This window comes from Trematomus bernacchii, unplaced genomic scaffold (assembly GCF_902827165.1).
Source record: "Trematomus bernacchii unplaced genomic scaffold, fTreBer1.1, whole genome shotgun sequence".
In the NCBI taxonomy this organism is placed as follows: domain Eukaryota; kingdom Metazoa; phylum Chordata; class Actinopteri; order Perciformes; family Nototheniidae; genus Trematomus; species Trematomus bernacchii.
In genome coordinates, this window is record NW_022987640.1 from 597,476 (window position 1) to 615,232 (window position 17,757).

A 17,757-nucleotide genomic window follows, 5' to 3' on the forward strand; every position below is an offset into this window, starting at 1 on the left:
TATTTTTATGTATTTTTTTTATATATTATACATTTATTTCATTTTTTTTTTTATTGGCTGTTTGACGACATACGCTTGGAATTTGGATCCATTTGTTTTAAAAGATAAGATAGCATTTATTTATTAAAGTAGGAGGTTTTCGCACTTCCTTATAAGGAAACGCAGATTGTGTAATGGTGTCTGACGTCAGAGCAGTCACAAGACCTCGCTCGCAGCTCGGAGTGTGTGTGAAGCAGACACACACATCACTTTGGTGTTATGTAGTGTGTCTGGACGGCATAATTGGCACTATGGCTGCGAAGAAGCAACACTTACGGGTCTTCTGGAGCGGAAGAGGCGACTGTGTAATGTGATTTTTCTCCCCTTAGATATCACGCAACAGAACAAAAGCTCAAAGAACCGTTGACGTTACTTGACAGCGGTTGTTTTTGTTGTCGGCGGTTGGTTAGCATTGTTAGCACGTTAGCCGATAAGCTAAGCAGGTTCCCTCTGCTGAGCCTGTTGTCGGCGGTTGGTTAGCATTGTTAGCACCTTAACCGCTAAGCAGGTTCCATCTGCTGAGCCTGTTGTTGTCGGCGGTTGGTTAGCATCGTTAGCCGCTAAGCCAAGCAGGTTCCCTCTGCTCATCTGGCCGGGTTTGGACGGTGGGAGCCCGGGTTGGTGGGTGATGTTGTCCGTGCTGTCCTACGGTAGACTGCTAGCCAGAGCTGTCATCGGCGGACTCTCTCAGACCGACGGCCGCGACTACAGCCTGGTGACGGCGAGCTGCGGCTTCGGGAAGGACTTTCGGAAAGGCATCCTGAAGAAAGGGATGTGTTATGGGGACGACGCGTGCTTCATCGCCCGACACAGATCCGCCGATGTTCTGGGTGAGTGAGAGGAGACAATAACCAAAACAATGGGATGGCTGAATAACACTCAGAGGAAGTACTCAGATCTGGTTCTTGAGTAAAAGTAGAAGTACCAGAGTGTTGGAAAAAGTAAAAGTCCTGCATTCAAAATGTTCAAGTAAAAGTAAAAAAGTATTATCATCAAAATATAGTTAACGTACCTAAAGTAAAAGTAGTCATTGTGCAGATTGGTCCATTTCAGAATAATATATATGATATGTTTTATAATGATTGATCATGAAAGTGTTCTCAAAGCTGGTAAAGGTGCAGCTAGTTTGAATGACTTTGTATACTGCAGGGTAGCTTGTGAATTTACTCCAGGTGGAACTAAAGTCTGATTTAACACTTGGTTATATTTCACATCATTCATCCACATCTGTGAAGTAACTAAAGGTATTAATACATGTAGTGGAGTTAGAAGTATACTGTTGTGTTTACCTCTGAAATTATGTGGAGTTGAAGCACAAATTATACAAAAATGGAAATAATCAAGTAAAGTCCCTCAAAATTGTACTCTCGGACAGTACTTGAGTAAATCTACTTAGTTACTTTACACCACTGATAACACTGGCTGTGACGTGAATGGGGGGTTAAAGGTAAACAGTCTCTTTCTCAGAATTACATTTAGCTGAAGAGTTTTCCAATGTGGGATGCATGAAAGTATCTGTCTAACTATCTCATGCGAAATGATGTAGAATAAGTGCCAAAAACAAGAGGAGACATATTCAGAATGACAAGAATCCTGAAGTACATTAGCTTCAAATACGCTTGGTCAGAAAATTATCAAAACAAATGTAGAAACAGTATTTTAAACGGAGAACTGTATAAATGCTGTCGGAACACAATACTACTTTTTCAAAGCAGATGCCAAAAGTATTCATATACCACCAGTGTAATAATACTCAATGATAAGTATTTGTACATCGTTTTGCACTGGGAAGGTTTTCATGGCAATCACAGATGTTATGTTTTGAAGCCATAGTATTTCATCAGTTTGCCTAACATGCACTGTTTGATTATTGTAAAGAACTCTCTGTTTGGTTTCCTTAGTGATTCATCTATGGACTATTTCTCGATTAATGGTTTGGCCTTAAAAATGTTTTTAAATGAAAAAAAAATATCCATCCCAGTTTCCAAAGTCCAAGGTGATGTCTTTAAAAGTCGTGTTTGTCAGTCCAAAACCCACAAATATTCACTTCAATTTGATATAAAACAGGAAAAACAGGACATCTGAATATTTGAGAGGCTGGAAAAATCAATGCATTCATAATGTAATCTAAGTAACACTACATAGACGACGTATTTGCCGAATCATATATGTTTATACTATTGGACATATTGATGCATTAATGTTTACAATTCTTGTTGCCGCTAGTGAAGATGGGTCTACATTTGTTCTTCTTGCATAACATGTGAATACTCGGGTCAGTACTTGAGTGTACTTTCCAGCACTGCCTTATAGCTGTTGTGTCAAACTCAATTTTAGCTGGCAAACAAACATTCCTATCCTTGTATGGCCCAAAACGGCTTTTGTTTCAGAACCCAACTTCACCAAAAATGGCAACAAAAAATGTGTTTCTACTTGAATCACGATGCAGTTGAACCACCAACAAGCCACTGCTGCAGAATCTCCTGAATCTAATCGTTTATTTACATGTAGTTCAGTATTACCTAAGCCTGCCCTGGTCCTGGAAAATGCATTCCTCACATGGTCGATGTCCTCCGTAAACAAAATAAATGCTGGCTTTAAAAATCTGCTCAGTTCAGGGTTGATTAACGGACTCTTTAGCACAAGTTTAAAACCTTCATATCTGTGTTTATGCATACTGCGTCAATCCAGAAGATGCACACGTACAAGTAGAACTCAAGACATCCTTTGGACAGTGCATTTTTTGTAAGTTCATCAGTTGCACAGTTGTGTGTCTGTTTCTGAGTTCTGGCTCCGGCTGAGACCCAGAGATCCAGCCTTGTATGGTCACTCAGTCCTGGGAGGAACAACACTGAAGTTTCCTCTCAAGGAAAACCTTTCAGCAGACCATGTGCTCCTAGGGGAACGAGACTAGTGCTCACATTATCCTGCAAAACAGATCACGTTTCTATAGAAAGCAGAGAGTTTCTGTGCATTTGGGAATCAGGGAGGTTATGTTTTGGAGCCAACACGTGTTATCAGTAGAGTTAGAGTGCACTGAACTACAGTAGATAGAACATGTACTTATGTTCAATTATTTGAAAGGACTCTTGCTACTTATTGGTTGAATTGGTCACACGCTGTGTTCTGGGACATTTCCTTCAGCTCCTTAACATGTGTCTCTTTCCTGTACTTGATGTCCTTTCTGTGTCTCTGTGAAAGTGCCCGTTGTTCTCTGTCTGCAGCTGCATGTCACTCTTCCTCCCAAAGATATCTTACTTGTAGAACAAGTCTTGAGATATGTGAAGGATGATTTTTATTTGTCTTGGCTTGGTTTCACTTGACCTGTTGACAAACTAGTTATCTATCTGTCATTTGAAAAGCATCAATCATTGGTAGAAGTATTTTCTTTTAAAGAAAAGAGGTCAACCTGTTGTCATTCCAGCTTCTCAAATGTCTATATCTTCTAGTTTCCTTACTCCTCTGACAATTTGAATTGTTCTTTTAGGCTTTCTAGAAAATAGGACATTTTCAGAAAGCCATCTTGGGCTTTTATACGATTTCTGACATTTTAAAGACCCATCACACAACTCAAGAAACCAAGCAACAGATTAATCAAAAATAAAACATGCAGACTGAAAACGTATCCGTTTCAACTGAACCTTGGACAATTAACCTCTTTACTTTTGTATGTACTTGCATTTAAAATAGTTCGGCCTATTAAAAAGCTACTCGCAGAATCTTCACTGCTCATGTACGCCTTTTCATTTCGTCGTGCCTCCCCGTGTTGGTAAACTTCTTAGCCTTAATCATGAAAAACCCTTGTGTATCCCTGCAGGTGTGGCAGATGGAGTGGGCGGCTGGCGGGACTATGGAGTGGACCCGTCTCAGTTCTCGGGGACGCTGATGAAGACGTGTGAGCGGCTGGTGAAGGAGGGCCGCTTCGTCCCCAGTAACCCGGTGGGGGTCCTCACCAGCAGCTACTACGAGCTGCTGCAGAACAAAGTGCCGCTGCTGGGTGAGTAACGAGGGGACAGAGAGTCTCCTCCACCTCTTCATAATACACATTAAAGAAGGCAGGACACTCAACATAATGTAATTAGGATATAAATACAGCAGAGACATTATTGTTGAATAGACAGTCTATGGTTTTATAAACGAGGTCTCCTCCCTTTCTATTTGTATTAAACTACTTCACGTCAGTCAGCAGGATCTGGTCCTCCTCTCACCTTTCAGGGATATTAGTGTGTTTTGAAGTGGGGTCATGTGAGGTGACTTATCAATAGTTACGCCCCCTAGTTTGGAGACACAGACAGACAAAATAAAAGCTTTTGCATCCATGCAGTAACTCCTATCTGCATGTTCTAACTGTAATCTCCTGCAGGCATAAGTATCCTCACACAACCCCGCTATAAAACAAAAGCTCTCTAACATCCATGCAATAACCTCAGCTGCACAGCCCATTCTGTGAGAGAGATTTTCCACGGTGTGGTTTGAGTCAGAGCTCTCTGTTTTTAGGGTTAGCTTGTTTGTCCCGCCTGTTTCAGTTCCGTGTCGGCTGGATACGGATTCTTCCATCATGAGTCAGAACAGCCCGGTCATATTAAGAAGTCCCGGGAATGTCCCAAGTCCCGACCTGCCCCTCGGAGCACTACACTTCCTCAAAGCCCGTTCCCTCCTGCGCACCACTCCCTCACAACAAAGCACCAACACTCGCTGGATAAATGTTTCTTCCTCTGCGAGTGTCAGTACTTTTCCAGCCCGTCATCACATGTGCAGCGGGGGAACAGCTCTGTATTGTGCAGCTTGATCACCGCAGAGTTATTGTGCTGCTGCAGAGAAAACAGGAGAGAGAAAGGGAGGGAATGAGTCACAGAGCGTGAGGGGCTTCAAGGTTGATCCCAGAGAGAGTGTTTTGGTTCAGAGGATGAATCACCAGCAGGGTGTGGCTGCTCCATGTCCGCCCGCTGCTCCACCAGCTCCTGTTTCTGCTCTGTAGTACAACTTGACGCTGATTGTGGTATGTCAAGTTTGTGTATTCAGGCTCCAGACTTTTAGCGGGGTTTGTTTCCATAAACGGAGAGAAAGCTTCTCAGATATGTAGCTGTAGAAAGTTTGGAGGGAAAGACTTGTCTTAGGGAAACAAACACAGAAATGTGACGGTGACACACTCAGGAAAGGTATTCTAAGAAAGGGTTTTCTCTATGCAACTGAAACGAGGTTTAAAGTGTTAGAAACACTGATATGCTCGTGCTAATGGGGAGACTAGTAACATATCAAGTTAAAAGGATGGTTGCAGCTTTGTTTCCATCAGGCACTGAAGAGAAACTTATTAAAAGTATAACATTTTTTGCAGTAACATTTCAAAAAATGACCAAATATATACGTCATACATTTAGTCTAGGTATGTACTTTCGGTTGCTCTCCTGTAATAGTGTCGTATCTCCCACACCTAAATGTCAAAATACTTGCAACTCGACATGGTTGAAGCCAACATGAAAATATAACACACAAAAAGTTGTTCAACTCCAAATTCAAATGATTTAAGCTTTTAGCAAATGTTCTGTGGTTTAGCTTTTGCATTCGTCTAGAGCCAGCTGATGATTTGCATTTCATTTTCAGAATATTTTGCCTAATATTTGCATTTAAATATAAAATGTGTGTGTGTGTGTGTGCAGGCAGCAGCACGGCCTGCATCGTGGTTCTGGACCGGCGGAGCCACCGTCTGCACACGGCTAACCTCGGGGACTCTGGGTTCCTGGTGGTGCGGGGGGGGGAGGTGGTGCATCGCTCCGACGAGCAGCAGCACTACTTCAACACGCCCTTCCAGCTGTCCATCGCCCCCCCGGGAGCCGAGGGGGCCGTGCTCAGCGACAGGTGAGACGCCAACACACACACACCTGTTCACACACACACACACACACCTGAATACACCTCGTGAGGATCCGATTACTTCATTTGATGGAAGGATACATCGATAGTAGGATGGATGGATTTTTACATATATTTATTGAACTTTCTTCTGTAAAGCAGTTCAGTTTGTTTGTAAGCCAACATTTATCTGCAGCTATACTATACCTGATTATTCAAAACGATATTTGAACACATTTCTAGCTTTTTGACAAATATTGTGCTCACTGAAAATTGCACAAGTCTTTATTGCGATTTCCATGGACCATTGGTCGCCCTATTGTGGCATCCAGCTGGTATCGAGAGTCGTGGAATCTCCCTATCATTGGTACTAACTTCTTCATTCTGGTATCAAGATATGCAGGCTTTATTGTCATATATGCAAAACCGCTACACTGTAGGGTTTGGCAATGAAAGCCCCAACAATGCAACATACTAATAGTGCAAGAGACACATCAGTGTGAATGACCTCCTGCAGACCAAACAAAGGCGCTTAGCAGAACACTTTGTCCCTGGTGTGTCTCTGTGAATGTCTGCAGTGTTGTGGTGTAGCCACGTGCAGCTCTGCAGACGTCAGGACGCTTTCAGGCTGAGCGATGGACGTCTGCCAAGCTTCTCGTCTCTAAACCCGGTCAAAGTCTGAGAGCGACAAACCGCTGAGTTCACAGGCAGCCGCTCAGACTCCTTCTCTCTCAGTCTGACTGCTCACACAAGGTTATTATTATGAGCCTCTTAAAAGCATCAAAAGCACAAGATGAACCTGAAGTGAGTGTGTTATAACGTCTGTCTCTTTAAAGGTCCTTAAAAGACACTTTTCTTTTTCATTTGAGCACTTCAGTTGAAGGATTTACTCCCTCAGAGTGATTAACAGCAGATTAATCTTTCAATCCTGAAGGACTAAGTGAGAGGCAAATTGCAAAGAGAGCAAGGGTCGAAACAGAAACGCACAAACAACATTCCTCCTCTGCAGAGAAGAAGAAAAGTGTTGCTTGAAAGATAAATAAAAGATTTCATGCATCTTGATTAAGTCTACAACTAACAATTCTTTACATCGTTCAAAGTCAAAGTCAAGTGCTGAGTGAGTGACTTTGAGTTGAGTTACTAAAGTGAAACTTCATTTATTTTATTGCAGGGTCTGATTATGAAATGTCCTTGTAGAAAACCCCCCATCAAACTTCTTTAAACTACGTGATGCAGCACATCGGAGAAGGTTTATCTGATAGTTCCACTTCTAAACATACCCATAATGCATCTGCAATGCATGTAGCTGCAGGAATGAGACAGTCGTCCCAGGACAGGCTGTTCCTGAGGGATCAGATATATATCCGTGATGCAGACGTCATTAATAACATTTATGGGGGGGGAGAGGGGGGGTTAGAACATCTTTGTGGAACTGATATTGACACTGACTCTGCGACCAAAAAAACTCCATGTGGTGATTCCTTTAATTTGTCCCGCACACGTGACACGTTCTCTGTAATTAGGGTGAAATATCAGGAGCAGTTTTGGCGTTCTTTAGATGTTCCCAGCGGTCGAGTAATGTGCTGATTATTCCTGGAGGAGAAGCCGGTCAGAGGTTCAGATGAATGTATCGGGTCAGAGGTTCAGATGAATGTATCGGGTCAGAGGTTCAGATGAATGTATCGGGTCAGAGGTTCAGATGAATGTATCGGGTCAGAGGTTCAGATGAATGTATCGGGTCAGACGGGTCAGGTTTAACAGGAGAGAGAAGCTCAGACGGGAGGAATTAATGCGGTCCCAACCTCGCTGTGACGCACTTAGTTTCACAACCTGTGAGCTGAATGGGTGGAATTACCTTGAGTATATTCACAGTGATAAAAGGAAACCATTTCTACAGTTTAACATGTTTAAGTAACATGGCGTCAATCATGAAGCACATGCATATAGACAGTGTTTGGATAAAACAAAATAATGAAATAACTAGCGTTGTAATGTTAGTTTTCTTATGTTTAACCCCCAAAAACAGTTTTTAATCCTTTAAAATTGCACAAAACTCCTGTTGACTTAATACTGCTCAACTGACAGTACACACTTGCACTATATATGATTTCAACATCTTTTGGAACAAGAAGAAACTTCAAAATGTTTGTAAATAATAAGGGGACAGTTTTTATTGCCGTGTTTCATTTTTCTATGGATCCAGTGACTCTTTTCTGTTAAAGGTTTTAAGAAATGTACCTTTTTAGTTCAAGGAAGCATGTTATTTTTTATAAACTTTGTTAATTGGGTTTTTTCAACAGCATACAGTTATTGTATCAGAGCATGTATCAAAAGTAGGTAAACAAATCTTCACTTATAGGTAGAGTAACAATGTGAATACTGCTTAACACCAGGGCAAACCAAATCCCACACAGACAACAGACATACAAATAAAATAAAATAAATAGAAAACCAGTCAGCTAAAACAAAAATGTCAATAATAAACACTAAATGTCAGTACGGCAGCACCTCCTCCCCCTCCTCAGTGTTGGGACCCCTCCAAAATGCAAAAGTTTAATCCTCTTAACACGTTTGAAAAAAGGGCCCCATATTTTCCCACATTTATTTGAGGAGCCTTTCCATATTCAGAAGGAAGCGTGTTTCAGCGACGTAGCAAACGCTGTAAATGATCAGATAAGTGACTGTGTGTGTGTGTGTGTGTTTGTGTGTGTGTGTTTAGTCCGGAGGCGGCGGACAGCTCTTCGTTCGACGTGCAGCTCGGAGACATCATCCTCACGGCGAGCGACGGCCTCTTCGACAACATGCCCGACTACATGATCCTGCAGGAGCTCAAGAAACTCAAGGTGAGGAAAACGGGTTTTAAGGTGGATGTGGAATCAGAAATGTGACTTGTGTATGTGTGTAGTTATTTACAGATGGGTTTAAGCAGGCGGGTTTATTTATATACATGTAAATGCAGGTTTTAAGGTTGTTGTTGAACCAGAAATGTTTGACAAAAGTCATATTTTACTCGTGTAGGTATATATAAATATTGTTTAGTAGTAGAGTACAGTCACTAAGTATATTTACTGGATCATCTACATTGTTATTAGTCATATTTTACACTATAATATATAAACATTGTAGGAGTTTTACAAGTTAAACATTGTCTTATGAAAGCAACTGACCACATTATGGACATTCTCTTGCACCATTTGATCTGTTTTATGTCCTATATATATTCATGTTGCTCTGTTGGAGGAGCCTGTGACTTCAGTTTGTCATTGCCATATCTACACTGTAGCTACTGTGCACATGACAATAAAGCTTTGAATTTTGAATTGAATGATGGATCTTCATGCCCGTGTGTTTCTGCTCCTCAGAACACGAACATAGAGAGCGTTCAGCAGACGGCGCGCAGCATCGCCGAGCAGGCCCACGTCCTGGCGTACGATCCAAACTACATGTCGCCTTTCGCTCAGTTCGCCTGCGACAACGGCCTCAACGTGAGAGGTACGTGAGACAGCTGTAATATAAACAACACTCATATGTTCTGCAGTCAGCATTTTAGCATATTCTGTCCCCTGGTCTGTAGGTCAATGGTTTTCTGAATGTGTTTTTTGGTTGTTAGGCTGGAATAAGGTCTGTGATTAACACGTTTTGTCCTACGATATAAAATATTTCAGTAAATACCCCACGGGTGAATTTAAAGACTGCGGTTTCTAACAAGTGTCTAAATGAGACGACTAAACGTCATCACGGCCAACATTAGCCACCTTTAGCTTAGCGGTGGTGACGTGAAGTCATGTGACCGTGCTGTAGTTCCTTTATAGCCCAACATTAGCCACCTTTAGCTTAGCGGTGGTGACGTGAAGTCATGTGACCGAGCTGTAGTTCCTTTATAGCCCAACATTAGCCACCTTTAGCTTAGCGGTGGTGACGTGAAGTCATGTGACCGTGCTGTAGTTCCTTTATAGCCAAACATTAGCCTCCTTTAGCTTAGCGGTGGTGACGTGAAGTCATGTGACCGTGCTGTAGTTCCTTTATAGCCCAACATTAGCCGCCTTTAGCTTAGCGGTGGTGACGTGAAGCCATGTGACCGTGCTGTAGTTCCTTTATAGCCCAACATTAGCCGCCTTTAGCTTAGCGGTGGTGACGTGAAGTCATGTGACCGTGCTGTAGTTCCTTTATAGCCCAACATTAGCCACCTTTAGCTTAGCGGTGGTGACGTGAAGTCATGTGACCGTGCTGTAGTTCCTTTATAGCCCAACATTAGCTACCTTTAGCTTAGCGGTGGTGACGTGAAGTCATGTGAACGTGCTGTAGTTCCTTTATAGCCCAACATTAGCTGCCTTTAGCTTAGCGGTGGTGACGTGAAGTCATGTGACCGTGCTGTAGTTCCTTTATAGCCCAACATTAGCCACCTTTAGCTTAGCGGTGGTGACGTGAAGTCATGTGACCGTGCTGTAGTTCCTTTATAGCCCAACATTAGCCGCCTTTAGCTTAGCGGTGGTGACGTGAAGTCATGTGACCGTGCTGTAGTTCCTTTATAGCCCAACATTAGCCACCTTTAGCTTAGCGGTGGTGACGTGAAGTCATGTGACCGTGCTGTAGTTCCTTTATAGGCCAACATTAACCACCTTTAGCTTAGCGGTGGTGACGTGAAGTCATGTGACCGTGCTGTAGTTCCTTTATAGCCCAACATTAGCCGCCTTTAGCTTAGCGGTGGTGACGTGAAGTCATGTGACCGTGCTGTAGTTCCTTTATAGCCCAACATTAGCCACCTTTAGCTTAGCGGTGGTGACGTGAAGTCATGTGACCGTGCTGTAGTTCCTTTATAGCTCAACATTAGCCGCCTTTAGCTTAGCGGTGGTGACGTGAAGTCATGTGACCGTGCTGTAGTTCCTTTATAGCCCAACATTAGCTACCTTTAGCTTAGCGGTGGTGACGTGAAGTCATGTGAACGTGCTGTAGTTCCTTTATAGCCCAACAATAGCCACCTTTAGCTTAGCGGTGGTGACGTGAAGTCATGTGACCGTGCTGTAGTTCCTTTTATAGCCCAACATTAGCCACCTTTAGCTTAGCGGTGGTGATGTGAAGTCATGTGACCGTGCTGTAGTTCCTTTATAGCCCAACATTAGCCACCTTTAGCTTAGCGGTGGTGATGTGAAGTCATGTGACCGTGCTGTAGTTCCTTTATAGAGTGGCGAAGTCCCTCCCCTTCTGGTTGAGCCCCATGGGACCTTATTTCGGAAAAGTTATGCATTGAAGTCAATGAAGAGAGAAAGATTATCTTTCGATCCCGTTTGAATTGTGCCACGAATTACACATATGATGTTTGTCAATTTAAAAGATAATTTTGCAAGTCAAAAATAAATAAATGTGCCGTAAAACTGTGATGTAACACATTTGTTTGTGTGAAACGCTAAATGAACTACATCTCTGGTCAACCACACACGTCACCAAGATGGCCGTCACTACTGTCTTGTCAACAAACGATTGACTACCCTCACTATCACCACAATGAAACACGTCCTGAAGAATGTCATGCAAAGCTGCCTGCCTGCCTTCCTTTGATTCTCTCTGAACTGCCTGGTCGTTTTAATGTTTAATGTCAACCATTTGTGCAGATAGCATGAAGTAGAAAAGATCGCCGATGCTAACGTTAGCGTTAGCATTTCTCCCCCGGAATTAAATGGTGTATTATAGAATGATCACACCGGTGACAGTACTATTCAAAGGGTTCACGAAATATGACTACTACTCTTACTGTTTAACATTTTGGGTTACTTAATGTTACTTCATGTTAAGGCTAATAAAAATGACAAGGCTGTAATGCTAACTAACGTGCTAGCTACTAGCTAGGTAGCTAACTTGATCAAGCCACTCCTGGTCGTTTCATCAGACGGGAAGCAAAAGAACGAGCAAGACCCATTGCTGGTATAATAACAACCTGGTACTAAGCACACAGGCATCTTGTTAAAGTTATCTTATCTTAGCCAGCGCCATATAGATAGATTATATCTATATTGCGCTGATCTTAGGTATCTGAATGGTGGAGGTAAACAATTGTGACATCACAGTTACGTATTTTTCATAGTCTTATATTTCAACAGTTTTACGACAAACTGTGACCTTTTTGACATGGAAATGATTTTTTAAGTTTGACAAACATCATATGTGTAATTCATGGCACAATTCAAACGGGATCGAAAGATACGTTTTCTCTCCCCATTGACTTCAATGCATAATTTTTCCGAAATAAGGTCCCATACCCCGGAAGTAAGTGGGAGGGACTTCGCCACTCTATAGCCCAACATTAGCCACCTTTAGCTTAGCGGTGGTGAGGTGAAGTCATGTGACCGTGCTGTAGTTCCTTTACAGCCTAACGTTAGCTTTTTACTTAAAAAATGATAAGTTGTATGTGGAGATTATCCTGCTGATGTAAACATAAGTATCATAAACGTTGAGATTATTATCTGAAATAAACCAAAATCCAATAGAGAAATCAAATTAGCTTTTTGTAGAGGGCACCTGTCAGATGCTGCCTTCAGGGTCCACTACAGAAATAAGACATCCTTCCACCAATCTATTGTACATACATGTTTTCTCCAAACACCCTAACAGATGTGTGTGTGTGTGTGCAGGGGGAAAGCCTGATGACATCACAGTGCTGCTCTCTATAGTGGCTGAATACACCGACTAGAGTCTGCAGCTGATGGACTGCTTTGATTCCTGCTGGCCAGGATGAAGGACAGATTCTTCCCAGCATGCACTGGCTCTCCAGCTGACCCCCCCCAAAAAGACTCTTCTCCAGAGAGAGGCTGGATAACAGAGGGGGGGGGGGGCAGGCAGGCAGGCAGAGGACAGACACTGGGACCGGCTGCTGAGTGTAATCCTTTTCCTGAGGATCAGCAGACGAGGATAAACGGTGTCTGGTGGAGGTTTGTTGGGAGGAGGGTCAGACGTGGGCAGACGGACGGTGTTCGACTGTTAAAGGTGCTCCATGTCAGTAGAGATCTGCACAGGAGGCGGCAGCGTCAGGAAGGGATGCACCGATTGGGAAATTCTGCGCTAAAATCAATGTTTTTGTGCCAGGGAAACAACAACACCTGAGTCATGAAACAGCCCTTCATTATCTTTGACTGCCAACAACATAAACTCAAACCAACAGCCTTCATCTACTGGAAAGATATTATTTCCTTCTTCTCATTTTTGGATAACAAATGCTTTTAAAGCCATTTTAGTTGGTAAAAACGTCCTATAAATGTAACAACGATTAAACATAATGTCACCCTCTCTGCTGCATAGCACTGGATAACAGAGGAAATGATATCTCTAATATTCACGTTGCATTTCACGAAAGAAACACATCTTACAAACTGCATGTCATTACTCGGAGACGGTGTAATTCACGCACACAGCCGTCATGTTCTCCCATTTGTATTTGTCAAAAAGGCTGTGCGATTATGGCAAAAATCATAATCACGATTATTTTGGTCAATAATTGATATCACGATTATAAAAACACGATTATCCATTTACTTTGAAAACATCCATTTATTGAAAAAAAAATGTGAACAGTATGTTTTTAACAGTTGATTACCCTGAACTTTAAGTATAATTCAACTGAAAAACCAATTAAAAAAAAAAAAAATTTGAAAAAGAAATAAGTCCATTATTTTTATTTTTTTATAAAAATAATAATCGTTTTATTTCGATTACGTTGTTTTCGTAATCGTTGCAAGCCAAAATCGAGATTAAAATACGATTAATTGCACAGGCCTAGTACCTAGAATAAAAACATAATTTTTACAGGACAACATGAATGCAACACAACAGATAAACATCGGCGAATGACTTCTTTATATTTGCCATAATATGAATAGCAGTCACAGGGCGAATCCCTGATATTAGGGCTCATTAAAAGCTGCCTTGTGCGAGTAGTTAATCCTAATTATACACTGGTAGATTATAACCAAGGTGCAGGGAGCGAATGTTTAAAAGTAGGTTGTGACCGTGTGCTGTTCTGGGATGTTTTGTAAGATATTCAAAAAAAAAAACGAGCGTATGTGACATCTCTGCATCTGTGGTAGGTTTCTATCCAACACGACTCCATGAAGACGAGCTGGGACTGCACACATTTTGTTACTTCATGTTTAAAACAAGGATTTTATATTCAGAAAGTCTGACGCCCTTTAAAGTCACGGCTGAAGTCTGGGTTTCTGAGGATGTTTCCACTGGGCGTAGAAACGCACAAAGCTTGAGAAGCATATCGGAAAAACTCTGGTCCTTTTCTTTTTGTATTCTCTGTTCAGTGGGATTTCATTTAGATTTAGAAACGTTCTTCTTGTTCTCTCCCTCCTTCTGTAGAGATCTCTAACGGCACATCGGGAAGGTTTCATGTGAAGATTGGTCTTTGTGTGTTTCATAGATTTATACAGAGGAGGATTAGAGCCACATGTGAAAATGTGTTTTGAGTTTCTTGAGAATTTAGACTTTTGAAGTTCAGAATTCTGACTTTTTACCAAAATTCAGACATTGAACTTTGTTTTCATAACTTCAGGGCTTCAAACTCACAACGTAAGACTTTGAACTCACAACGTAAGACTTTGAACTCACAACGTAAGACTTTGAACTCACAACGTAAGACTTTGAACTCACAAGTATAGACTTCAAACTCACAACGTAAGACTTCAAACTCACAACGTCAGACTTTGAACTCACAACGTAAGACTTTGAACTCACAACGTAAGACTTTGAACTCACAAGTATAGACTTTGAACTCACAACGTAAGACTTCAAACTCACAACGTCAGACTTTGAACTCACAACGTAAGACTTTGAACTCATAAGTATAGACTTTGAACTCACAACGTAAGACTTCAAACTCACAACGTAAGACTTTGAACTCACAAGTATAGACTTCAAACTCACAACGTAAGACTTTGAACTCACAAGTATAGACTTTGAACTCACAACGTAAGACTTTAAACTCACAACGTAAGACTTTGAACTCACAACGTAAGACTTTGAACTCAGAATCCTGAATCTCTTAAATGTGGACCCTTAACTCAAATTTCTGACTTCATTCCCATGATTTTGACTTTAAAACTGAGAATTGGGACTTTACAACTTAGACTTTCAGAAGTTTAACTCGGACTTAAAAATCATAATTTGACTTGAAACTCAAAATCCAGACTTTGTTCTTTAAAATTCAGACTTTAAACCCAGAATTTGGACTTTAGATTTCTTTATTTTATTCTGAGAATTTAGACCCAATTCCCCCAAACTCTGACTTAAAACTCAGAAGTCATACTTTAAACTTTATTTTCTGAATTCTTGAACTCAAATGAAATGTCCCTGTAGATTTGGGCTCTCCATCTAACTCCCTGCCACAGTTCAAATACTTGTAACGTTATAAAGATGTGCCTTGTATCAGGTGTGTTGACACGTCACACGCTCATAAATCCTAAAGACCCGACTTTGTGCCAGGCGCAGGAAACCTACAACTGTTATAAGTAGCCATAGACAGATTACCCATCATGCACTGCTGTCTTAACTGTAACAACAGATATAGAGAGGCGAAGTCCCGCCCATCTACTTCTGACCCATGGGACCTTATTTCGGAAAAATTATGTATTGAAGTCCCGTTTGAATTGTGCCACGAATTACACATATGATGTTTGTGACTTTTTTTACATGGAAATTATTTTTTAAGATTGACAGTTTGTCGTAAAACTGTTGAAATATAAGACTATGAAAAATATGCAACTAGAAAGACTACAAATCCCAGAGTCCCGGTCCCGCATGCTGGCTCTTATGAACCGACTAACTCCCCTTGTGTGTATGTACAGCTCTCAACATGCCCAGACTTGGAGTGATTTTCACCTCTTTTAATACTTTCCGCCTCATTCTGAAAGAAAGAAGTGAAATGTGCCAACGTGACGGCCGTCTTGGTGTGTGGTGCGAGACGGGAGATGTAGTTCATTGAGCGGTTTCACACACAAAAAGTGTTACTTCACAGTTTTACGACACATTTTAATTTTTTTTACTTGAAAAATTATCTTTTAAATTGAAAAACATCATATGTGTAATTCTTGGCTCAATTCAAACGGGATCGAGAGATAATCTTTCTCTCTCCATTGACTTCAATATATAATTTATCCGAAATAAGGTCCCATGGAGGTCCCCCGGAAAGGGAGGGACTTCGCCACTCTATAAGACAACATCCTGAAATCTGCTTCCTCTGGAGGAGCTTAGGAATAGTGATGAAGCCATTTAGAGTCCTCCCTGTGGATCTCCAGATCTCTGTTTACAATCTGCTCAACGGACTGTTTCCTACTTTGTGACTAACTCCCACTGAAGTGTCATTTTGTAATGAGGGCTGATGGGCACGGAAGAGCAGTGAACGTTAAAAAAAAAAGTTGTTTTTTAAAGGGTATTTTATATATGTTTCAACCTGGACCTTGTGAGCCAATGTCAAAGTGACTTAAGGGCTGCGATTTAATCATTTCTCTTCAATGAACGTCCGGTAAAAGTTGTTTTTATTCCACTTATATTGATATTATTAGTGTCTGACAACATGATAAATAAGCCCCTAAAGAGAAATATACATTTTCTCTTTACTTCCACTTTATTAAGGTGTGTTAGTCTCACTCGGAAATCACTCATTCTGTAAGTTTGCGTCAAAATAAATGTAATATTTAGCAATGATATGTACAATACACTTTCTGTACCCAAACACAACAAACTGTAACAACTCTCACTCACCTTTACACACTAAAACAGAGGAAAGGAAATAGTTTAATTTCTCTGTAGTGTCCTTTATATAATGTTGTCAGATAATAATCAGAGCAGTACATTTACTCAAATACCATTCTCAAGTAATGTTTTTATATACTTTTACCTGAGTATTTCCATTTAACACTTCCACTCAATCATCTCTATTCCCTTTAGTAACAACATTAAAATACCTTTTCATGTACATTAAAGTGATATACACAGGATAATGTAATATTATATAGTTATTTAATGCTTTGAAAAGAGCCATTCTGCACACTAAGTACCTTCTCTAAGCTCGATTCTGCCTCATTTGACTTGAAATGATGAGTATTTTCGTACAAAGGTATTTCTACATTTACTAAAGTCAAGGATCTGAGTACTTCTTCCACTTCAGAGCATTACTATACATTCTTTAACATCTGCACCAATTACAGAAATGTCCAAATTAAACGGGGGAAATAACGTCCAGGTTGAAAAAGTATTTCCTTTTTTAAAATATATTTGAGGACAATCTGAGCTGCTCTTCCTGCCCGACGCCTCTCTAACCCTTTGTTACAAACGGAGCACGTGTCTGTATATATTTCTGCGAGTACAGGTCAATGAAGCTCTGTAAAGAAACAACAACATTTTCAGATCTGTACAATATTTAAATAAAGAGTATAGTATTTATTAACCCGTTGTATTGGACGTTTTTTTCTCTTCTTTCCTTGATGCTCGAGGGTTGTTTCTTTCTCCATGATGGAATGATGATCACACGATCCGCTGCCAGGGTTTATCTCGCTGATCTCCGTTATTAAACGCTTAAGAAGTGTGTGTGTGTCTCCGGGTGTGTCTCTGTGTGTGTGTGTGTGTATCTCCATATGTGTCTTTGTGTGTGTGTATCTCCGTGTGTGTGTGTCTCCGTATCTGTCTCCGTGTGTGTGTATCTCCGTGTCTCTGTGTGTGTATCTGTGTGTGTGTGTATCTCTGTATCTCCGTGTCTCTGTGTGTATCTGTGTGTGTGTATCTCCGTGTCTCTGTGTGTATCTCCGTGTGTGTGTGTGTCTCAGTGTATGTGTGTATCTCCGTGTGTGTGTGTATCTCCGTGTGTGTGTGTATCTCTGT

At 41.2% G+C, this 17,757-nt stretch overlaps 1 protein-coding gene across 1 annotated transcript; it reads left to right on the plus strand.

Moving 5' to 3' along the window:
- The first annotated feature begins 195 nt into the window (after window positions 1-195).
- On the plus strand, window positions 196-13,167 carry pptc7a (protein phosphatase targeting COQ7 a). Its single transcript, XM_034133182.1, has 6 exons — window positions 196-869; window positions 3,857-4,036; window positions 5,697-5,895; window positions 8,609-8,732; window positions 9,252-9,381; window positions 12,516-13,167. Exons 1-6 carry the CDS (start codon window positions 668-670, stop codon window positions 12,572-12,574), a joined length of 894 nt encoding a protein of 297 aa, XP_033989073.1. The 5' UTR covers window positions 196-667; the 3' UTR covers window positions 12,575-13,167.
- The last annotated feature ends 4,590 nt before the right edge of the window (window positions 13,168-17,757 follow it).